The 24365-nt window shown below is 41.4% G+C and overlaps 1 protein-coding gene across 2 annotated transcripts in view; it reads left to right on the top strand.

The window, feature by feature from the left end:
- The window catches only part of PDK3 (pyruvate dehydrogenase kinase 3), a 64872-nt gene that overhangs the window by 19262 nt on the left and 21245 nt on the right, over window positions 1-24365 (top strand). For both annotated transcript variants that reach the window (XM_040633396.1, XM_040633390.1), the window contains exons 2-5: window positions 3444-3585; window positions 7429-7500; window positions 10939-11123; window positions 12990-13079. In XM_040633396.1, the coding sequence (XP_040489330.1) occupies window positions 3444-3585; window positions 7429-7500; window positions 10939-11123; window positions 12990-13079 (489 nt within the window). The remainder of the gene's footprint in view (window positions 1-3443; window positions 3586-7428; window positions 7501-10938; window positions 11124-12989; window positions 13080-24365) is intronic.

Genomic DNA, 24365 nt, shown 5'->3' with positions numbered 1-24365 from the left:
CCCCTGCTGTGTTCCCTCTCTCACTGGCTGTGTCTCTCTCTGTCAAATAAATAAATAAAATCTTAAAAAAAAATGTAAGAGGCAAAATCTGAGATTTTTCAGATATTCTTTTTTTAAAATACAAACTTCTGAAAGTATTCTCTATCTTCCCAGTAAATCATTGAGAAACTACTGTAGATCAGCTACTCTCATCGGTGCCACGGGGGATCCAGAGACAAAACAAGATTCTTTCTGTGCTCGTTCATGACCAGCTGATAACCCAAGATGTCTAGAATAAAGGCCTCCTGGTATTAGGTTATCTTAGACCATACCTAGTCATTGAATTCTCTGGTTAGTGCAGAGATGACCAATGGACGCATCAAGGCCTTTTATTTTAAAATAAATAAAAGTGGATGGTAGGGACACAACATAGTTTAATCCTTTTTAATCCCTTTTTAATTATGTAGGCTCATCAAATGAGCAGAGGTAACCGCACTGGACCAGAATGCAGCAGAGCTCTCAGGGCTTAGCCAGTATCAGGTTATTTGACCTGGCACCTTGGCCTTGGGCTGTTCTGCTTTATCATCACTTGCAGTCAGTAGTGCTGGCTCTTTAATGAGCCCCCTCTTCTGAATTTTAAGTTGTCAATGTTAAATATGAAGTTTAATCCTTACTACACCTCTATGAAATAGGTACTGTTCCTGTAGCGGGCCACGCTGGCTACACCGAGGCTTACAAGCGTAATGACACTTGTCACGTCCATAAAGCTTTGGAGGCTCAAGTCAGGATTCAAATCCACGTCTAACTCTGGCACATGATCTTGGCTTACTACATTGTTCCGGAAGTCTCCAGTCTTTTATCTGAATTCTGAAGTTCAAAAAGCTCTAAACTTGCAGTTGTTTTTTTGTACCTTTGGTGGCAAAACACGACCTGAGCTACTTCAGGCCGTGGTCTTTTTTCTGTTCGATGTAAATGTTCCCAGATTTCGCCGCAACTGCAGCGTGTGTATATCATAGACAGTGGATGTACGTACTCATTTTGCCTGCCGAAAATCGGAAAACCTTGACATTCTGAAACCATCTGGCCCTGTGGGTTTCCAGCGCAGACATGGTCTGACAGCCTCTTGCCACCTGCCAGCCAGCTCCCACTTCTCCCCGTCCTCCCCCTTCCCCTGACCCTACGGTTCCAATTTGCTGCTCCTAATATGCTGTGGACATGGTAGTTGAAACATGTAAACTTTCACGTCCGGAAAATTCAGGTAATTTTTTCGACTCCTGAGTTCATACTGCTATTCACAGTTCCAGTTTAACCCCCGTGAGCCCCTTCCTCTCCTCCTAAGATTCCCTCACTTCCTTCTCCTACAGGGAGAACAGTGACATTTCTTTTGTGCTTGAAAAAAAAAAAAAAGGTGTCCTTTCTATTTAACCAGGATGTATTTTGCTGGTATGTGAAAAGTTAGATGCGCATTTTACCTTAGATAATAACAGGTCCTTCAGTATGTGATCCAATTCACCGTGATTTGTTTTAAGTATCGGCACTTTTAGTGCACTTAAAATGATTTGTCTGTGAGAATCATATAGAACGTTTTAGGAATGATACATATTATCTGAAGCAAAGCAGCCAGAGTCCTTTTAAATGTTAATCATCTGAAGCCAAATAAATGTTTATAGAGCAGATGATGGAAGGTCATTGCTGAGATGTCACACCCCTTCTCCCCCACTCAGGGGAAAAGTGGAAGACAGAATCGTTGTTGAGTTAAAGATGCACCAAAGGCCTTCAGTATAGTCACCTAGAATGAGGGAAGTAAGGGATGGGTTGTTTAAGACTAATCTTTTATTCTCTTTTTTTTTAAATAGAGAAGGGGACTCAGGGGTCAGTGGGGGGAAAGAAAGGTTCTGCAGATGACTTTCACGAGTGGGTTCTTTTATTTCTAGTCTTATTCAGTGGGGAGAGAAAAGGAATAAACCAGAACTTGGCCGCAAGTGTTAGCAAATCAGATTTACTTCTGGATCTCTGGTTTGCAGCCTGTGTCACATTTGGAAGAATGAGGAGAGTTTAGAGGAGAAAGTGTTCCCTGAGCCTTGCTTGTTTGTCTCTGGGCCTGGCCCCAAGGTTGCCCATCTCCAAACAGCCTCCCGGCAGTACGGAGCATCAGGAAGGCCTATGGAGTGTGAGGGAGTTGGGATGGACCCATAAGTACCACAGAGGACAGAAGAAGGACTAATGTTTATTGATCACCTGCTTTGTGTCAGGCTCCATACATGTTACCACATTTAGTCTTTACAAAAACTGAAATTTCATCCCCATTTTATAGGTTAAGGCAGCTGCGATTTAGAGCAATTAAGAAGCTTACCAAAGGTTTCCTACCCCCAAAATGGAGGAGTTGGGGCTGAAGCACGTTTCTGTCCCCAAAGCTCATGTCTTTCTCTCATGTCCCCCATCGCCCAGTCATCATCAGGTTTAAAGCAGGACTTGGGGGTCATGCTACTCTGGTCAAAACAGCTGGGGAAGGGGCTTGGGTTTCCTCGTTCAGGTTGCTTTGTACCTTTTCTCTCACTGTGTCCTAGTTACATAAGTTTTATGCACAAGCAGCTTAGGGCAACCATCCAAAGACTCTGTGGCCTCTGTCTTCATGGTTAACACCAGATCTTACCCTCTCAGACATGTCAGAGTAGACTACTCTGCTTCTGAGCGCACCTGTGAGCTCGTTTCTCTGGTACATCCTGAGCCCCGAGTCTCAATCAGAGCAGGTCTGCGACTGCTTCCCAGAGTGACAAAGCTCTGATTCCTGGAGAAACACATTTGAAGAAAACCTCAGGAAGCAGTCGGCAAACAGGAGGTGAATATTTGTGAATGAATGGATCTGTTGCCTTCTGGAAACCCCTGTGAACAGGAGTGGATTTACGTGTTCTCCTACTTTTGTACTTGGCAGTTTTCCCACAGTGTTTATTTGAAAACAAATTCAGATTATATCCCAGGTCATTTTTATATCACTAACCAGAACACTAGAAATGTATTTGTATTAAGAAAAAAACCCTGCTTTCAAGGTTGCCTCTTGGAATAATGTTCTTTTTCTATTCTAATTAAATTATTTTCTTTTTTTTTTTAAAGATTTTATTTGTTTATTTGACAGAGAGAGACAGCCAGCGAGAGAGGGAACACAAGCAGGGGGAGTGGGAGAGGAAGAAGCAGGCTCTTAGTAGAGGAGCCTGATGTGGGGCTTGAACCCAGAACGCTGGGATCACGTCCTGAGCCGAAGGCAGATGCTTAACCACTGCGCTACCCAGGCACCCCTAATTAAATTATTTTCTTAAACTTGTAATTTCAGAGGACAAAAATTTTACTGGAGACTACAGGACTGTTTAATTTTCTCCTCCTAACCAGTAACCATGCTATCATGAGAGCACTTTATTATTCCATCTGTTAGATTATAAAATCATGGACCGTTTATTGTCTCTTAATAGGGAGAGATAATGCATGTGAGAAAACTTCATATATGTTTCTACGAAAGGAGCTTCCTGTAAGACTGGCCAACACAATGAGAGAAGTTAATCTTCTGCCGGATAACTTGCTTAACCGCCCTTCGGTGGGGTTGGTTCAGAGTTGGTAAGTAAATAATGTGGCTTTAGATGGGTCTTCCCATAATGCTCTGAACAGCTGGCATTGAGCCCATATTCCCTAAAAGTATGTCTACTGCATGTGTGGGAATGAGTCATTTGGGATAGCTGCAATTTTCCAAGCAATTAAAAGTTTTTTTTTTAACTGACAATTTCAAATTGTCTTAATGAAAAGACTTCTAAACTGTACGAGACAGCTTTCTTGACTTTTCAAATTTTATTTTTCTTGTTATAAATGTAATTGCTCACTGAAACAAAAATTAGAAAGTATAGAAAAATTTAAAGGAATAGCAACAGTGTCCCACACGAACGAGTCTACAATCCTTTGGATAAGGGGATGTTGCCACTTTTTGATCAAGTCTCAGCCTTGCTCTTTTTGTTTTCTTGTTAAAAGAGTTTCTTGGTGGCAATATTTCTGTTAGAGAAAATTAAGTCATTTAAAAAGGGGAACCTTGGATTGTGAAATTACCAGTACCTAATATGCTTCATTTGCCTTATGAAAAATAAAAAAATCTCAACAGAGAATGACATAAAGTTTGATCACGTACAGCTCTGATGCAGCAAGCATGTGTTATTTAATTGAGGAAGTTGAATTTGTGACTAAACTACCCACTAGGTCAACAGGGTGAGGTTGATGTGTGGTAGGATGTAAGAGCAGGTGGTGTATTTTCAGAAAGGGATTTGCATATATTTGAGAAACACTTGCATGTCTCCTGTGTATTATAAAAGCAAGTACAAGTCACTGTGGAGAAAGCTGGAGGAGTTGGGGAGGCCAGATGCAAAAAGCGCTCTCGAGCCAGTGCAGAGGAAGTCCTGTGGGCACGCAGAGGAGCGGGGAGAAGGGACTGCTGTGGCTTTGCACTGCCCCTGGGGGGGATGGAGGGAGTGGACAGGGATAGGGACAGGGAGAGCATTTTAGGGGAAGGGAATGATGTGGACAGAGAGAAGGAGAATAGAACTGTTAATTAGTTTGCATTTAAACGGTTAATGGCAGCTGGGCTACTGAAAGGGAATGGACATCTAACAGTTACTCCTCAGTAATAGTAATTATAATCTGTTCTTAGGGCTGAGTGTGAATCGTCTGAGAAGCAGTATATTGGGTGGCCTGAGCAATTGGGTGCCCAGGCCCTGTGCCAGAGAACTGCAGCTCCTCCCTGTGGCAGGCTCAGGGGCTCCAGGGCCCCGGGATCCAGGGGAGGTCAGAGAGCAGCCCGGGCGGGGGTGGGGAGACACAACACTTCGCTCTCATCGTCCATTGCTTTCTACCCCAGATGCATAGTTTGTTCCAGCGGGAGCAGCAAGTGCTTGTTTGCGTGAGATTTCTGTATTGCTTCAAGAGTATCATCAGAAAATTTCCAGCAGGAAGTGTATACTCACTATTGGGGTCATTGTGGTGGGGATTGGAGGTTGACTAGATGACCTTCAAGTCCCCTGGGCCTGGTGGCAGTGACTGACTGTCGCACATCTATCGCTTATGTGAAAGTTACTTTGGGGGCTTCAAAGTGAATTGCTGGCGAGGTATAGACTCAAATGACGGGGTCAGCTCTTTTTTTTGTCTCACATTTCTCTTCCGTAGGCATCCCAAACACATACGTGTCATGTCTTCCTTTTTTTTAAAATTCAATTTTGAAATAATTGCCTATATAACAGATAGATGTGGAAGACTAGTAGCAAGAATTCCCATATGCCTTCACCCAGATTCACTAATTGTTAACATCTGGTGGCATTTGTTCTGCCGTTCTCATTCATATTCTCTCTCTCTCTCTCTCTCTCTCTCTGGATGTGTGTATGTGTGTGTGTGTGTGTACACTTAGGGTATATCAAACACGTGGTACACACATACATATATGATACACATTATTTTTTTTCCTAAACCATTTGGGTTAATGGTAGACATGCCTCTCTACCCCTAACGACTTTGGTATGTATCTCCTTAGAACAACTCTTAGAAAACCACAGTATGATTATCAAATTTGGGAATTTAACATTGATCCAGTAATATTTTCTAATGTGGGAGAACTTGTTCTCATTTCATTAATTGTCCTAATAGTGCTGTCTTCTTTAAAAAATTTTATTTATTTATTTGAGAGAGAGAGTGAGAGAGCACATGAGAGCAGGGAGCAGCAGGGAGAGGGAGAGGCAGGGGCTGGATCCCAGGACCCTGGGTTCATGACCTGAGCCAAAAGCAGATGCTTAACCCACTGAGCCACCCAGGTGCCCCAATAGTGCTCTTTTTTCCCCCAGCAATCCCCGCCTCCCCAATGTAGGAATCCAGTTTAGGATCACACATTGTGCTGGGCCGTCATTTCGTTTTCCTCTTAAAAGTGCCTCTGACTCATAACAGGCCGTGAAGCCCACCTCAGCTACAGTGTGTTCTCCTTGTTCTCTGGACTTTCAGGCGGGGAAGCTCAGCAGCATCTTTGGCTCCTCTCCACTCATGACTTTGCTCTTTAAGTGAACTACCCCCTTTGGAAAGGATGGGTTACCTCCCTAGAATCCTGCTGGTGTGTGACAGAATAGAGGGCCTTGTTGCCTCTGGCTGACTTTGCCCTCTGCAGGAGGTTTGACCTGATGATTTCAACAGTGCCTGATCCATAGCCTGATTTGCCCAGAGGCTTTTAAAAAGTATATCCAGAGATAAACATACTTTAGTATCACGCATTGTTACAAAGTTCAAGTGAGGCTGATTAATACAACATTATTCCTGTTTATGTATTTATATGCTTCACAGTCATTTTTTTGTTACTGGAGTACCGTCATCCTCCCTCCGAAGCGGGATAGTAGGATTAGTGGTAATTAATTGTTAGAAATAATTATATTAAGGGATAATTCTTTCCGGGCATGTTCAGATCCAAAGCAGAGGTGACACACGTCTGAGTAGCTGGCATCTCTGAATCCCCTCCAGACCCAGCGGGTTCTGTCTGGATATGGCTGCCTCAGTAATGTGCCTCTCTGGATCCCATTTTTCTGTGTTCTCCAGATATTTATTTTGGACACATTATTTCCTGTACTGGCCCTGATTGAGATATGTAGCTATTTTTAATCCAGAAGCTGTTTCTGAGGACCTAAGAGGCATTCCTTCTCCTCCTTTGCAGTGTTGATGAGATTAGTTTAACTCTGAGAAGGAACATTTATTCCTAGTTTCTAAGTTCTTAGCATGCACTTTAGTGTCACACATGTGTTCCTTACAATTCATATGCATGTCTTGGCTAATCAAACTGTGCATTTGGTGTACCAGTTGGAATATGTTCGTGAGTAGCAAAAAATCCAACTAAACCAAACATTGGCTCATGTAGCCATAGAATGAGCTTTTGGTGTTAGTTCGATTTAGAGGTTCATGAGATTATCAAGGCCCTGCTTTCCATGGTGTCGGCTTTATTTTCAGGTTGGATTTCCTCCTGGTGACAGAATAGCTGCAACATTCCAGGGTTTACATCCACATAGCCCACTGTACAAAAAGCAGAGCAAGTTAATTTCTCTCCCAAACACCCCCACCAAGTCTTCCCTCTTATTTTACTGGCCTGAATTGGGGGCAGTGTGCCCATTCCTGAGCCAGTCCTTTTGTTCAGGGGACAGCAGTGCAATGACAGGCTTGGGCCTAGACTATTGGACTAGTTAGTATTCACTGACAAGAAAAATACCATTACCAAGGGAAAAATCAGGCCACCCGGGAGCTTTGCATGGCATCGGCTTCCCCTGCAGCACTTGGGCTACAATGGGGTAGGGGGGAATGGGGGAGATACCTGAGTGAAGATTTAGGGTACTCTTAGGCAGAGGGAAAGGAGGAATGGATGTTGGGCAGGCAATTAACAGAGTGACTCATCTTTTTTAGGTATATGCAGAGCTTTCTTGAACTTTTAGAATACGAGAATAAGAGCCCTGAAGATCCACAGGTCTTGGATAAGTAAGTATGGTACCAAACTTAACTGACAGTAAAAACATCCAGGTTAAAAAATGTTTTGGTAAATGGAACTCATGTCGTTCAGAACCAAGAAGTATAATTTGGATGAAAGCATTAAGCTTGTTAATGGGTAACAACTCAGTATCACATTTTTAAATAATGTGAGTTAATTTAACATAGTACAAAAGGAATAATGACCCTTCAAAATGTGTTTCATGATCTAGGTCTTAATATTTTCACTCCTGGTGAACTGGTGCCAGCCACTCACTATAAATATTGCAGTAAACGTACCACCTAGTGGTAGTTTTAAGAATGCAGTGGCCTCTGGATATCTGAATTTATCTACTGAGGCCTTTACAATTTTTTTTTTCAATTTTTAAAAAATTTTCAGTGCAGTTAACAGTTGAGCTCAGAAAACCTATAATGCAGCATCTAAGAGTGTGCTTTTAATATACCGACCTGAATTCTCTGCTAACTTCTCATGCTCATGGAAAATGTTTCTGTTCTTTCATCTTCATTTAACTGGAAAACACTCACCCTAGCTCCCAGTGTGTGTGTGTGTGTGTGTGTGTGTGTGTGTGTGTGTGTGTGTGTGTTTTTACCCCAAGAGAAGTTAAGTATCCCCTTCACATTGCTTTCCTCCTGTTTCACGTACACACGAGGGACTGCACATGGCAGGCCTGTTGTATGAAGAATTTCTTTCTGCGGAGAAGCCTGGTCCACATAGTTGTGACACCAAAGACCTTACATATAGGTGTTCCAGCAAAAGAACTAAGAAACACTGTGTTACAAAAGCAACCGTAGCTCGAGGCATTCAACCCAACCCTTTAGTTCGCAGTTAAGGAAACTGAGGTCAGAGAAGAGAAATGACTTGTTCAAAGTTGTAACATTAGTTGGTAGCAGAGCTGGCTCTGTAAAGCCTTGTTCCGTGTCCTTCGTGCATGGTTCTGCACAAAGTCACATTGCCGGAACCAGCGGTGTGAGCCTTGAGCAGCTAGCTCCAGTTTAGTTGTAAATTAAAATATAAGGGGGCAGAATCCCGACCTGTCGTATACTTTGCTAGGTGTTTTGTGAATGGATTTGTGATTTGTGGAGGGAGGCATTGCGTCAGAGCCCCAGATGCACTGTTCTCCTGGCTATAGGCCATTGCTGTCATTTAACGTATTGAAATTAAAGGAATTGAATCCAGCAGCATTGTTTTCTCACAAGTCATTAGCTAGTAACAGTTTGTTTTGCTGACATCCTAGAAATTAGGATTGACTTCTCTAGCTTCAAATTTTAGGGTATAGATTTGTGGAAGTAAATAATATTAAATTGCTGCCGTATGTTCCCCAGAATCCTGTCTCAGTTTCTGGAACAGGTTATTGGTCAGATGCAATTTCTGGACATGAGCCCACTTTGGAAACTGCCAAGTGCTGGATCCAGTGCGCGTGAGATCATAATGATAACCGCTCTCCCTCAGTGAGTTTTGGTGACTTGCCCAGGTTCACACAGCTAGTTGGGATAGTTGGGGTTTCAGAAGCCCGCTGCCCTTAGCGAAGGAAGGGAAGGAAGATGAGCTAGTCGCTTTACTCAGAGTAGGAGCCTTTTCCAGTCCGGGCAGGGAGCTCACTTAAGTGAAGTGAAAGCAGCTTAGAGAACAGGCTTGTTTCTCTTAATGATAAAGTTAAGAAGACCCCAGAAGACTGGGGAAGCATTCTGAGAACTGAGCCCTTGAGACAACTCTCCTCCCTTCTGATAAGTTGAGGTGCTTCTCTACTGTAATGAAATCTTCCACTTTAGTGGTATTGAATTTATGAATACATTAGAAAGAACATTATGTAGAGGACAGATTGTCCATTATCGATTTTCTTGTGAATAATTATGACCTTCCAGTTTCAGAGTTGATTTATTCATCTCTGCTGTCTTTGTGTGTATTTGTTACAGGAGTATTTCATCACTGAGAAACGTTAAGACTATTCAGATAAGTGAAAAGAAAGTCACTCCAAATTTCCATTACCAGGGGACAACCACCGTTAACATTTTCCTTCCATTCCATACTTTTTCCTAGGCATCCATATTTTTGTATGTGCACAATATGTTTTACAAAAATAACTGTGGACATTATAGATCTCTATACCATTACTAATGGTTTCAAAATGGTCCGTCTACAGGTAAGTCATGTGATTTGACCTCCTGTCATTGAGTTGTAGAATGGTTTGTATTTTTCTTGCTACTCTAAACAGGGCTCTTAAGAATAGCTCTTAAATACAGCTGTTGGCCTTGTCCTGTTATTTTCCTGGGATCAATTCCTGGGAGTGGAATGACTCTCTTTGGTCTTTTGATATATGTTGCTAAATTGCCCCTAGAAATACATGTTACACATCCACACTCTAGAGGACACTGGTTATTCTTTGCCGGTGTGATGAGTGAGAATAGTACTGCGTTGTTTTGCTTTTCTATTACTATTTTGAAGGGGAAGTTGTTGGCATCTGCATTGCCTCTGTGGTAGATTTCCCATTGATACCAGATCCCTTGCCTCATTTTCTGTTGGGGTGCTTATCTTTTCCTTTATTAAAGATAGTAGCTCTGCAAATGTATTTTTCCCAGCTTTCACTTTATTTTTTGACTTTATAACCTGTATCCCTGTAGAATTAACGAAATTCTGCAGAGTCCTATCATTTGTTTCTTCAGGGTTCTACCTGTGGTATTAAGCTTAGAACAGCTTTCCTTGCCCCAAGGCATACTATACTATATACTTATTCACCTGATTTTCTTTTATTTTTTCTGTGATGTCATTCTTTTACGTTTAAATCTTTAAGTTTTCAGCTTAAGGGTTAAAATCGGGATGTGATTTAAATTGGTAGCCAGCTGTCCCAGTTAATTTGATGGTTTCCCTATTGACTCGGAATGTCACTTTATCAATATGCTAAATTTTTATGCACACATACTTACTTGCCGTCGGGCCTTGTTCCAAGCTTTTTATTTGGTTCCATTGACTTGTCCGTTCTTAGTTACCATTCTTAGTATATTTTTCCCTCTGTATCTTTATAGTAATACACCATAATTCTTGACTTGGTTTGTTTTAATTGACTTTGTTCTGTCTACATTTCATCACTATATTTTACTACTATGAGAAATTCATTTCAAAATTTTACTCTTAAAAAGTTTCACATTATTTATTCATGGAAGCTGCTGCTTTAAGACTTTCTAATAAATCCCTGGAAGTTTGGGGGGGGATTGTCCTCATGTTGTCAGAAGAAATATTAGAAATATTATTTTTTTATAGAAAGTTTCAAGCAAAACCTTGGGTAATACTTTAGTTTCTCCTTGTAGTCCATAATGATAATATCTCTACTTATAAAAATACCAGCACGTAAATAGTCTGGAGACAGCTGGGAAGTTTATGCATTAGTGCGTGAGATATAAAGACTGACCACTTTTTGTTTCCCTCCCACACAGCTTTCTGCAAGTTCTGATTAAAGTCAGAAATAGACACAATGATGTGGTTCCTACAATGGCACAAGGAGTGATTGAATACAAGGAGAAATTTGGGTTTGATCCATTCATTAGCAGTAACATCCAGTATTTTCTGGATCGGTTCTATACCAACCGCATCTCTTTCCGCATGCTTATTAACCAGCACAGTAAGTTGGATTTTTGGTCCACTTTCGAAAGGGCACCCAGAGTGATTTCTCCCAAATGTTTTCCTGTTGCCTCACTTAGAATTTACTATCTGTAGAAATTTCATTTCTAGTTTAGTTTTTCCTAAGTAAATCCTATCTATTAAAAAGCTGTTGTTAGTATTCTTCGTTAATGGAAATCCTTGAAATTTTGATGTTCATATTAGAGACAGGAACTCTGCCTGCCTTTTAAGCCTCTGCTGTTAAATTCCTGGTGAGGGCGAGACAATACTTTAATGTGTCTCTGAGAGTGTGTGCTAGCCTTTATCCAGGATGTTGTGTGTTTTTCTTTTGGTTTTAAAAACGTCGATACTGGGAATATTGAATTGGCATTTTGACAATCTGAGCAATTGATCTTTAATTTCACAGTGATCATTGAAATCAGATTAAGCAAGTTGTCAAACTGTAGTCTCTATGGAGAGTTTTAATTCACTCACCAGGATGATAAGCAGATAAGAAAAAAACAACTAAAATTCTCACCACAGAAAAACTTTTTGGCTCATTTTCAGCATTGTCTCTTTGCCTGATTTCATAATTTTGTGAAAAAGCATCTACATGTCTAGAGTCTAAATCATCCTCTTTGCTGAAGCAGAAAATGGGCAGAGCATCTCTACTAATTTGATTTATTTGGATTAGTGATTGTTATATAATTATTATGTGTGGGTTGGTCCCAAATGTATATCTTTTAAAAATAGAAGTGTCTGATAGTGTATAGGAAATTTAAATGAAAAAAGAACCTAATTACTATTCAATTAAGCTACTTACATAACTACAATTTTTTTTTACCTAAATGTGTTTGTCTACATATATATGTACATGTTCTTAGATCACTGATTAATCTTGTACACCTCTGTTTTTCTTCCACTTAATCATTTGGAAGTTTATGTATTGGCCTAATGCCCTTGTCATTTTTCATAATTTAAAATCTCCCCATTTTTTAAAAAAGATTTTATCTATTTACTTGTGAGAGAGAGAGAGCACAAGCAGGGGGAGCGGCAGGCAGAGGGAGAGGCAGACTCCCTGCGGAACAAGGAGCCCAATATGGGACTCGATCCCAGGACCTTGGGATCATGACCTGAGCCGAAGGCAGACACCCAACTGACTGAGCCACCCAGGCGTCCCAAAATCTTCCCTATTTTATTCCCTAATGTAAATTCTCCTTTTGTGGAATCTAAGTTATCCCCAGTTTTTGTTTGATTTGAAAATAAGTACACCTATAAACATTTGGATTCAGATTACTTTTTTCTTTGGGGCTCCTTTTGGCCTTTATTCAGAAGTAGTATTTTGTAAATCTTGTGTATTGTGGAAGTATTTGAATGTAGTTTTAAAGATATTTGACCAAAAAAATATTTGAACAAATATTATTTGTGTATACTACATTGAAAAATACTCCCCGTGATAGAGGCATTTGAAATGTTCACAGTGAAGTCACTTTGCAAGCCTGCACTAACAGTACAGACTGCATTTTCCAAATAAGTAGTGAATGTTGGAGTCAATGTCTAGAGTAGTACCGAGAAGGTGAGTAAACTTGGCTGAGGATACAAATAACTTTTTCATCCAGGTCACATGGGGTCAGGGCAAAAAGGGCTGGACCCCTGGCACGTGTTACTGTTTTCAGACCTGCTAACTGTAACCAGCAGATCTTAGAATGTGTCCTTCCTCCTTTGCTGTCCAGTAGAGCTGATCACCCCTCATTGTATGTGTTCTGTAGCTTTAAGTCACTCTGGATGGTAAAATGATTCTGACAAATAAGACAATCCTTGCAAGACTTGTAAGGCTACATTGTCTGCTTTGTTTTTAATCGCTCCCTTGCCTTTTGTGTTTGTTTAGCACTTCTGTTTGGTGGTGACACTAACCCCGCTCATCCTAAACACATTGGAAGTATTGATCCCACTTGCAATGTGGCTGATGTCGTGAAAGGTAAGTCGACCACTATAATGTTAGTGATTGTAGTCCAAATAGGACTGTGGTTTAATTGAGGCAGCTTGGCCACAGGGTTATGGTGCTGAGTTCTTTGCTGATTCATCAGGCCACTCTGGGCCCAAGCCACTTGTGCCAAATAGATGTTCTTTCTAGGCAGTTCAGGAAAAGATGCATAATTAGCAGTGTTTGAAATGGGAGTTTCTACCTCATTGACCAGTTTTGTCTTAAACAGTAAATGGTTGTTAGCTTAAGGAACATTCTAAGTTTTGATTGCTCCCATTATCTGAAACTTCCAGAAAATGTAAATCCACATTCTAAAGTTTGGCTAAATTCACATGTTGTAAAATTCCAGCATCTTTCTGGTGTGCACCCCAGATTTGGGAATCTATGTGGCATGTGAGCTTCACGGGTTCACTGGCCATCGGGCTAGATGGACACTGTTCTACTAGTAGCCTTAGGGTAGAACAGAGCCCCACAGCCATACGTCCCTGGTACCCAGGCACTCTGAATTTGAACAGCGGTTTCCTCATTATTCATTTAAGGTGAGTGTCACCTCCGGAAAGCCTTCCTGGTTGTAAGTGACCCACCAGGTGCTTGGACCTTTTCAGATTTTTTTTTTTTCAAAGTGCTATGGTTACTCTGTGCAGCCTCAGATCCCCAAACTATGCCTTCCCAAGATTGGATCTCCTACTGTGGCCCTCCTCTCTCTCCTCTAAACACACACAAGTTTTCATGACCACAGCTCTCCCAGTTTTCATCACAGAGTTACTCTTACTTTTTCTGAACTGTGTAGCTCAGTAGGAAGCAGACGAGGGCCTTGTCTTCTTGGTGAAGCTCTCAAGCCCACCTCAAGCAGAGTGACCTTTGCTGTTTGAGCTTAGAGAGCCAAGGGAGGTGGCCTAGTAGGTGCAGCCTCCCCAGTGGGGGAACAGACCAGACCTTCAGTGGCTATCAGTAGGGAAAACCTGTACTATTTGTTTACTCGGAGCATTGCTAAACCCAGGGAGAAGGACCCAGGCATGATGGCCTCAGCTTACCCAAGGATCGTTGAGCTGTTCTGGCCTCAGTTTAGGTAGGATACATCTACTCAAATTATTTCGATTTTAAGGTGAATAGGCCCGGCCTTAGCGCCTTAAGAATCCCATAGGTTGCTCGCTTGCAAGGTAACCCTGTGGTTGATCATGACCTCTGCAGGCCCCAGGGTGGAAGGGGAACAGGATCAGTCTTGTCCTAGTGTGTGTTCGTCAGACCCTAGCCCAATAGCTTTTATGAATCAGAAATCCTGGTTCAGGTAGTTGACTGCCCTTAGAGAAAAAGGCACAAATTCAGAAAGTAAAAGGACATTATTATGCACTGCATATATGCCTTTTCTTTTGAACTATAAGCAATTTGAGGTTAGCTTTTATGTTTTACATTTGTTTTATAACTCATATAGAATGTATATGCCTTTAAGACAGTCAATAAATATTCCTTGGTTTGATAAATGTTAAACCTTTTGATAATTTACTTTTTTAAAAACAGCCTTATTGAGATCAAATTCTCATATACCATACAAGTCACCCGTTTAAAGTGTACACACAATTCAGTGGTTCTTAGCGCCGGTGCACAGCCATGCGTCCATCACCACCATCAACCTCACACCGTGGTCACCAGGGAAAGAGACTCCGTGACCGCTGGCCATCGTTTCCCCCCACCCAGCCCTCGGCAACCACGGGTCTACTGTGTCTCTCTAGATTTGCTATTCTGGACATTTTACGTAAGTGGAATCACACGATACGTGGCCCTCTGTGTCTGGCTTCTTTCACTTAGCAGAATGTCTTCAAGGGTCATCAGCGTCACACTGTGGGTCAGCGCTTCATTCCTCACTGCTGAGTAATGTTCCGTTGTATGGATATACTGCATTTTGTTGATTTGTCAGCTGATGGACATTTGGATTATCTGGGAAACCTTGAACATGTTATGTTAACTTCTTTGGGCCTCAGTTTCTTCACCTATAAAATGGTGCTTTTGGTTAGTCATCTTTATCATAGGGTTAAATGAGTTAATATAGAGAGAGCTCCTGAAGCAGGGATCGTGCCCAGGAAGGACTGCAGGCAAGTTTACTAGCAGTGGTCCTTGGGCACCGTATAAGTCATTTGGCTTCTTATTTAAGCCACTGATTGTATAATAGATTGGTGCCTTTACTTTTGTTTCTGGCGTAAACTATGAAATATTTTTAAAAGTCATTCAGGACATTTATAAGACAATTGGATATTTGACATTCAAGAAATATTGTTCATTTTTTAGATGTGATACTGGTATTGTGATTATGTTTTTTAAAGGAGTCCTAGCTTCTAGAAAGCTGTTTTTGAAATGTTACCCATGATAGAGAATGACATGTGGGTTTTGCCTCACAGTGACACACAACAGAAAGGACTGGGCACGTGTTGAAAACTGTTGAGGTTGGTAATGGGTATGTGAGGAGTCCTTATACTGCACTCTGTATCTTTGCATATGCTTGCAATTACTCATAATCACATTGTAAAAACAGACTCGTGTTTATCACCTCATTGTTTCTTCACAGTCTTTCATTCCTTTTCAGAGAGATTTAAACCATGAATTGGTGCAACTAGATAAGTAAGAGAGTTCTAGGCACCTGGTAGCACTTCCCTGGCACAGAGAGAAGAAGTGGCGCTAATGTGGGTCAGGAAGTCAGGTCGTGAGTCAGTAAGTCAGGTCAGAGGAGAAGATGAGGAGGAGCCTGCTGCACTTGACTCTTCAGGTGCAAAGAAGCTGCCCTTTTGCGGCACTTCCTGTCTGCGCTGCTCTTCCCGCCCCTGTTCTGTACTTCCGGTCGTGGTGAAACTTGTACTTCCCGTTGGTCTCTCTGACCGCGCCGTAAATTTCTCAAGAGCCAGAATTGCTCTTACCACTTCTGCATCACTCCTAGGGACAGCAGTTTTGTAGTGAAAACTAGCTGAAGGTGATGTGCAAAGCAGTTCAATTGATATGTGAAAGAAAGTGGGAAGTTTATGCTTGCGGTCTACCTCATAGCCTCCTGATTTCTTTGCCCTTCGGAGTCAGGGTCTGACCATGGGCCACATCGTCTCCTTCCTCCGCTCCCTCCTCCTGTGCTTACTCACAGCTCTGACTCCACTTTCTCCAGCGCTTTTCTACTTTTTACCCGGGGGCACGACTGTTGTACTATGAATAAAGCTTCAGCTGTGTCCTCATGTAATCATTCCAGCCACTAGCGTAGAGCCTGGATTCCTGGCAATGCTGGGGCCTGTGACAATCACCCCCTCTGCTCTTCGGCCACTCAGATTGTCACTTCCCCCAACACCCACGCTTGCACACACACTCCTGCCCTACGCTCATGTGGTAAAGAGGAAGGGCTCATGTGCTCTCTGTTCCCCACCGCGTCTTTCAAACCAGGTTGTTCGTTTTTTGACAGCCTCTTCCGGTAAGGAATTGAGCAGCAAACGGTGGTTTCAGTTTCGGAAAGTGCATAAACACATCGAGCTATGTTCACACAATCAAGTCTCCTGCCGCCCTTCAGTCCCTTCACAGATCGTGCCTGCTATTACCCGGGGCATACTCAGTATGCTCGTGCATACTTTCTAGAATGCTCTTGTGCTTCTTCCACCTGGTGAAGTGGATGCTTACTCAGGGCCACTTGTCCTCAAACCGGTGGTATAAGTTTTCCACCTGTTGTGACTCTATAATTTATTTCAGTATTATGTAAACTGAAGAAATGCGAGTACAGAAAAGAGACTTATCTCCATTAAAATCAAGTTGAATGCTTTGGAAAGACTTGATAGAGTCTCTTAAAAATGTAAGGAATGACAGTGAACAGGTAACTCTTAGGTTACGGGGCAGCACTGAGTAAAAATCTCAGAAGGAACCTGAGCACATGTTGCTTCACAAATATCTTTAAGTTTATTACTCTTTAAAGGAATAGGGATTGGAATTCACAGATATATGTAGCATTGTTTATCTCAGAAAGATGACCTAGAACCCCAAGCCGATCCATATTGAAGGAAGAGACTTTGGTCATATCTGAAAAGTTTGGCAGAGGATAATTATATCTTTAAATGTGCATTTTGAAGTTAGTATTAACAATAATAGTCATACTTCAGGGCTTCCTACTTTATCCAGCATTTTTGTCAGTTATCCAACTCCTGGCCCCAGTTGGGTCAGTTGAGAGGACTAATACCGTGGTACCAAAATACTAAAAAGTGCTCATTGAAGAAAGTTTAGAAAATGTGGGGAAAAAGAAAAGAGAATAAAAATACCTGTTTTCGTAACTCAGTGAGAATGTTGTTTTATACATTTGAGTGCATACCACATTGACAGATGAGTATGCAACAGCAAATAATGTGAGTAATCCTTATCTTTACAAAATCCATAGTATTTGTCTGTTTCCCCTTCTCCAGCACTAATGTGCATCAACACAACCTTCCCGGATGAATTTAGCACCTGACGGTGTAGCCTCTTTTCCGTTCTTTGTATCATTATAGTTGGAGTCCTTCCTGTATCTCATCTGCTATACTCGTAATCTCTGTATTCGAATGGATTTTCCAGCTGCGTGTGTATAATCTTTATTCCTCAATGGAGTATTGGCCTTAAATCAGGTCCCTTTCCTACCATAGCAAAATGAGCTGGGCAACCTAGCCGGAAACTGGAAAGTCTCTTCTCCTTGCAGACTAAAGCACATTTTAACAGTCAGCTCTCTGTTTGATTGCTTCTGGGCCCACTCTTAATTCTCTGAGTGTCATGATACCTGAGCAGATGCTCTTTCTGGCTCAAGGTAAGACTGAGAGAATGAACGAAGTGAAGAGCACCAATGGTCAAAAGGCCTGCAAATTCTTCCGTGTCTTCTAGCAAAAAGGCACTTGAGTCTCTACCCCCAGATGCCCCAGGAGCAATGATCAGAAAGTCTCATAGGGCCCACGCCTCACAGTTATTCCCAGTACCCCTGAGTGCTGTCAAGAAGAGGAAGAAAGGTGTGTCAGTGTCTTTTGACCCTTGGCGAAGTCTTACTGTTTCCTTCCTCTTTTTGAGTAGTTGGTATTTTTTCATTGTTTTTTTATCTTCTCACGTTCTACTCGATTTCTCAGTTACTTTACTTGGTGTAGCTCTATCTCAGATGTTGTTTTCCTTTCATATTGTTTTCGGAAGCTTGATGTGGAGGGAGTAGGGGTTCTGGGTTTCACTGACAGCTCTACTATTGCTTTTCGCAGCTGTGAAGCTCCTGCGTGAGTTAAGCACGGTCACATCTCCAGCCCACACGCCCTCCGTGCCCACCCACGTGGCTGTGTATGTGCATGTGTGTGTCTTACAGCCTTATGGAGCCTTCATGAATGAACAATGATGCCATACTTAGATCTCTTGAAACAGACTACAGAACACTTTTTGTAGAAGGGTAGGGACAATATTTTTATTTTTGACTAGACAATTGTATAAATGTGTAAAAGTGGGGTGCATCGTGCATAACACTAATTAAATGTGCAGAACACTGAAGCATGCCTCCTTGCTGCTTCCTTAGCACATTAATATCTACCTTTACACATCTGCAAATTATAGACTCATGGTAGCGAATGCTAGAATTAGTGTTGGAAAGCTGTTCTTAGTATCCTCTGGGAGGTACCTAACATTGTGACCCTTTTCTCTCCTGTCTTAGTAAGAAACCAGGAAATAAAATGGAAAATCCTGTGGTAAGATCATTTTAAAGGTGGAAATTTTTAAATGCATGGTACAGAAGTCAGCTCTCACAGTGATGTTGGCTTGCCTGTGTTATTCCTCCATGCTCTTATTGCTTCTCATAACGGCATACAAATGGCATCCTGAGAGCATGTCATTATTCTGGTTCAGAAATAATGTCTTGCGCTCTTACTTAGGGCTCTTCAGGCTGCAAGGTACAGAGATCCACTTGTGTTAGCACAAGAAACAGACTTATTGAAAGAAACTAGTAGGTTCCATGGTAATCCAAAGGCAGGAAGCACATCACGGTTGGAGCTATAGACATTGGAACTGGGAAACAGAAAACAAGGTTGTTTTCTATGTATATCCTTGCAACTGGGGTTGCCAAGTCATGGCCCCTCCATCTTTCTCTTGTCTGTAGGCTAACTGACTTGTTTAGGGCAGCTCACTGAGGGCAGTGGTGGGCATTCCAGGCCCTCTAGATCAGAAATACTCTCAGTGTGTCCTTTTTGTCTTCTGCCCTGCCTGAGTGTCTCCATTCTAAATTCTCAACAGATGAATTTAGTTGGCTTAGCCCATCTTTTTGCCCATGACCACAGGTTTTAGGATTCTGGTCAACCTGTAGACTGGTTGCCCTACATTAGATGTTCTGCCCCCACTTGTCTAGTTGGCTGTGGTTTGGAGAGTAGGAGAAAGTCCAGTGCTTAAAAAAACTCTGGTTCCCACTCAAGATGGGTTCTGGGTAGAAGTGTGATAAACATACCTTACTAGAATTGCACTGTAGCTTAAAAGGGTTTCTAAAGCAGCATATCTCTGACTTTGTAATGCTTTATGGTCACTTATGTTACCTCTTCTGGCAGTGGCTTTTTAAACTTGAGCTTGACAGTTTTTTATATCCTGTTAGACCCAAGTTAGGGACCTTGGCACCTTCATATTTGTTTTTTTTTAGCACTCACTCAGATTTATCCTTGTCTAGCCTCTTGTAAGAGATTTCTAAACTTGGGATGCCTGGGTGGCTCAGTTGGTGAAGTGTCTGCCTTCGGCTCAGGTCATGACCCCAGGTCCTGGGATCGAGTCCTGCATCGGACTCCTTTCTCAGCGGGGAACCTGCTTCTCCCTCTGCCCGCCGCTCCCCCTGTTCATGCTCGCTCGCTCTCCCCCCTCCCTCTCTGACAAATACATAAATAAATCTTTAAAGTATATATATTTGTAAACAAATGACTATGTGTCTTCACAATAGGGGCTAATATTTGATAGCAGAATTCTGTGGTGAATTTTGAATAGGAAAATCTTCTGATAAAAAAGTCTAATAAAAAATTTTCCATAATCTATTAAACATTCCTGTATGCTTTTTTTTTTATAACTAATTCCTGGGGTGCCTGGGTGGCTCAGTCAATTGAGCATCTGACTTTTGATTTTGGCTCATGTCTTGATCTCAGTGTCCTGGGATGAAGCCCTGCATTGGGCTCCACGCTCAGCAGGGAATCTGCTTGAGATTCTTTCCCTCTCCCTCTGCCCCTCCCCACCTCGTGCTCTCTCTGTCTCTTGGGGAAAGAAATAAAAAATAAATCTTCCCAAAAAACCCGTACTTCCTGGCTAAGTTTAATTTTTTGGGCTACTTGCTGTGTGAACCTTCACCCTACCCTTAAATAAAATATATTTAGTCTTGTGTGTTTATAGTTTGAGTAGCCTGAGGAGGTATATATGTGCCATACCCACCATTTTGTTACTTTATGATCATTATTTTCCTTGAAAACAGATTTTTAAAATAATAGCATTTATATTCAGTGACAATAAAAGTCATTTCCTGATACTTGCTTTTAAAGATTGGTGGTAAATGCTGGCCCAAATATATTGCAGGCAAAAATAATTAGGTAAATTATCATATTTTAAAATTTTGGCTTCTAATTAAAAACTAGAAGTGTTATTAGAATGCTTATTATAAGTAGAACTTGCATTTTACTCTAGAATAAAGGAAATGAACTAATAAGCCAGTAGTTGGATTTTGGTTATGTTGTTTTAAAACTTTTTCATGTTTATGTTATTTAACTTAAACAGATTGTTTTGTTTGAGTACATATGTGCTGTCATACACCCCAGTACCCCATGACCATTCATGTCCTGGGAGAGACAGTGACAGAATTAGCATGACCTAGCCTTAGCTTTCTAGGCAAGTGGGCCCCAAATCTAGCTTCTCTTCAGAATTACTTACTAAGTTTTTTTTAAAAGATTTATTTATTCATTTTATTTTTAAAAAAATTTTTAAAGATTTTATTTATTTATTTGACAGAGAGAGACACAGCGAGAGAGGGAACACAACCAGGGGGAGTGGGAGAGGGAGAAGCAGGCCTCCCGCCAAGCAGGGAGCCCGATGCGGGACTCCATCCCAGGACCCTGGGATCATGACCTGAGCTGAAGGCAGATGCTTAACCGGCTGAGCCACCCAGGCCCCCCATATTTATTTATTTTAGAGAGAGAGAATGTGCAAGCAGGGGGAAGGGCAGAGGGAGAGAGGGAGAGAGAGAATCTTAAGCAGACTCTGCACTGAGCATGGAATGCAGGGCTCAATCTCACAGCCCTGAGATCGCAACCTGAGCCAAAACCAAGAGGTGGATGCTTAACTGACAGAGCCACCCAGGTGCCCCTTAGTTTTTTAAAATACGGATTCCTAGGCCTCAATACAGACCTACTGCATCATAATCTCCAGGGATTCATTTTATAATCTGTCCATTTTTTTTTAAACTTGTTAATGAATTCTACATATAGCCAGGTTTGGAAAACACTCTAGACCTTAGTTCGCAGTCTGACCAAAAAGAACATCTGTCATCAGTATAACTGCACCTTGAAAACTTTCTCATGGGTAGGAGGATTGCTCTATTTAACAATGCTCCAACATTGGCTCCAGCCAGCCAGTGCTCTATTGGCTGAGCCAGCCAGGTGCCCCCGTAATGCAGTTTTTAATGACAGCACCGATACACTATAATTAGGAGTATGGTTTAAAAATTCTTACGTGTGGTTTTAGGAACCATTCTGGGTCTCCGCGTTTCAAGTTGCCTGCTTCTTTCTGGACTCTGTCATCTTGCACAAGTTATATTTTTGTAATACTTTTTCTGTATAATGCTCTTATGATCTCATGTGCCCGGCCAGGCTAATGCCATGAGGGACCAGCACTTTTAGCAGGACTGGGTCCTTCTCCTTTTATAGTGAATGGAAGAATGATGTTTAAACGTCTTTAAAGGTGTTATATACTTGGGGGAGTTGTTTTGTGGAGGTGTGTCGGCTTTGTATGTGGTTAACGAAGCGTCATTTTCAGATTTCAGTGTTTGTTGGTTGAAGGCAAGTGGCCTTGCAGGTTCTCAGTCGGCTCTGCTTTCGTGTCACTAGGTGGAGATGTAACATTGTTTAGTGGTGTCGCCAGAGCAGAGTGAGTCTTGATTTCTCGTCTCTTTACAAGACTACTTTGCACATATTTGATGAGGTTTCTTCTACTCTAAGGAAAAACTTGTAAGTTTAGTATAATTCTAAATTTTCCTTTTCTTTTATTAGAGTTTAAAATCAATCCTACTTTAATGTCTGTTTTCACACTGATCAACTCTGTTTTAAAAAATATTTTTTTCCTCTTAATAACATGTCCTTTGTCTACCCCTCGTTGTTTCATCTTGTCATAGTTATTCTAATGTCTCTGTCTGTGATTCTTTACAGTGGTTTAATTTTAAAAGTCTAATAAAATAATCGGAATTTTTACTCTGAGGTCAAATATGATGTAAAATTTTAATTTGGCAGCAATATGAGGTAAATGAACCAAAACTTCCAGTCTGAACATACCTGAATCTTATCTTTATATTATTTTAGGTTGACAGTGTCAAATTCGAACATTTAAATTCTGTAGGGGTTACTCCCCCCCCCCCTTTTTTCCATTCCTCTTGAATCTTAAGTGTCTACCGTATGCACAATATTGCTGTAGGGGATTTAAAAAAACTACAAGCCTGTCTCCAAAGAGCTGGTGTCCAGTTGAGAACATTGCAAACGCACCTAGGAAGCATTTTAAGGTAATCTGAATATCTGATCTTCAGAAACTCTGAAGGTGGAACTTAAAAAAAAAAATCTCACTTTGGAGACGATTCTGGCCGTTCCTCAAATGTTTAAACATTGTGATACCTTATGATCAGTTTTCCTCTCCTAGGTATATATCCAAGGGAAATGAAAACATATGTTCACCAAAAAAATTTGGACATGAATGTTCATAGCAGCATTATTCATAATAGCCACAAAGTGGAAACAATCCAAATGTCCCTCACCAGGTGAATGGATAAACAAAATGTGTGTGTGTGTGTGTGTGTGTGTGTGTGTGTGCAGTGTAATACTATTCAGCTGTAAGGAGGAATGAAGCGCTGACCCACGTTGTGACGCGGATGACCCTTGAAGACATTCTGCTAAGTGAAAGAAGCCAGACACAGAAGGCCACGTATCGTGTGATTCCACTTACGTAAAATGTCCAGAATAGCAAATCTAGAGAGACACAGTAGACCCGTGGTTGCCGAGGGCTGGGTGGGGGGAAACGATGGCCAGCGGTCACGGAGTCTCTTTCCCTGGTGACCACGGTGTGAGGTTGATGGTGGTGATAGATGCACGGCTGTGCACCGGCGCTAAGAACCACTGAATTGTGTGTACACTTTAAACGGGTGACTTGTATGGTATATGAGAATTCGATCTCAGTAAGGCTGGTTTAAAAATAAGTTATCAAGAGGTTTAACATTTATCCAAGGAAGGAATATGTATTGGCCATCTAATAGGTATATACTAAGGTCTATACGAGTTACAAATCCAGTGTGAGGCACAAGCCCTGAGCCCAGATTGCTTACAGTTCAAGAGAAAAGGCACCGGTGCAGTCTATAACAATGGACTTTGCTTTCTGAATGTTTCCCGTCTTTTGGGTTGTAACTGCCTGAATTCTCTTCCAGCTATTTCTTTAATAGCCCTGATCTTCTTACCCTATGTCTTTTTTTCCTTTCAAAAGCAAACTGTTGCTCCTCAGACTTTGATAAATATTAGGCCGAATCTATTACCTTTAGCTAACTTAAAGAACATTATTTAAGCTATGGTAGTGTCCCTAATAACTTAGAGTGTGTGGCTCGTGGAAACCCATTCATTCAGCAAATACTTACTGATATTTCATTACAAATAATTGGCTAATCTTAAATCTTTTGGCATTATTATTTTTAAAAAGTATTTTAAAATTCTTTTTATTTCAGTTGATGAACCAACACTGCTATGTTACCATTTTTTAAAAGATTTATTTATTTATTTTAAAGAGAGAGCACATGTGGGAGAGGCAGAGGGAGAGGGAGAGAGAATCTGAAGCAGACTCCCTGCTGAGTGCAGAGTTCGACTCAGGGCTCGATCTCACAACCCTGAGATCACGACCTGAGCTGAAACCAAGAGTTGGCCACTTAACCAACTATGCTACCCAGGCACCCCAACATTGATATATTATTATTAACTAAAGTCTCTAGATTATATTAAGGCTCACTCTTTGTGTTGTGTAGTTCTCCTGGCTTTAACAAGTGCATAAGGACATGTATCTACCATTGTAGTATCCTAC

This window comes from Ursus maritimus, assembly GCF_017311325.1.
Source record: "Ursus maritimus isolate PB19 chromosome X unlocalized genomic scaffold, ASM1731132v1 scaffold_X1, whole genome shotgun sequence".
In the NCBI taxonomy this organism is placed as follows: Eukaryota; Metazoa; Chordata; class Mammalia; order Carnivora; family Ursidae; genus Ursus; species Ursus maritimus.
The sequence above is the reverse complement of the archived record's forward strand: the minus strand, read 5'-3'. Positions and strand labels throughout refer to the sequence as shown.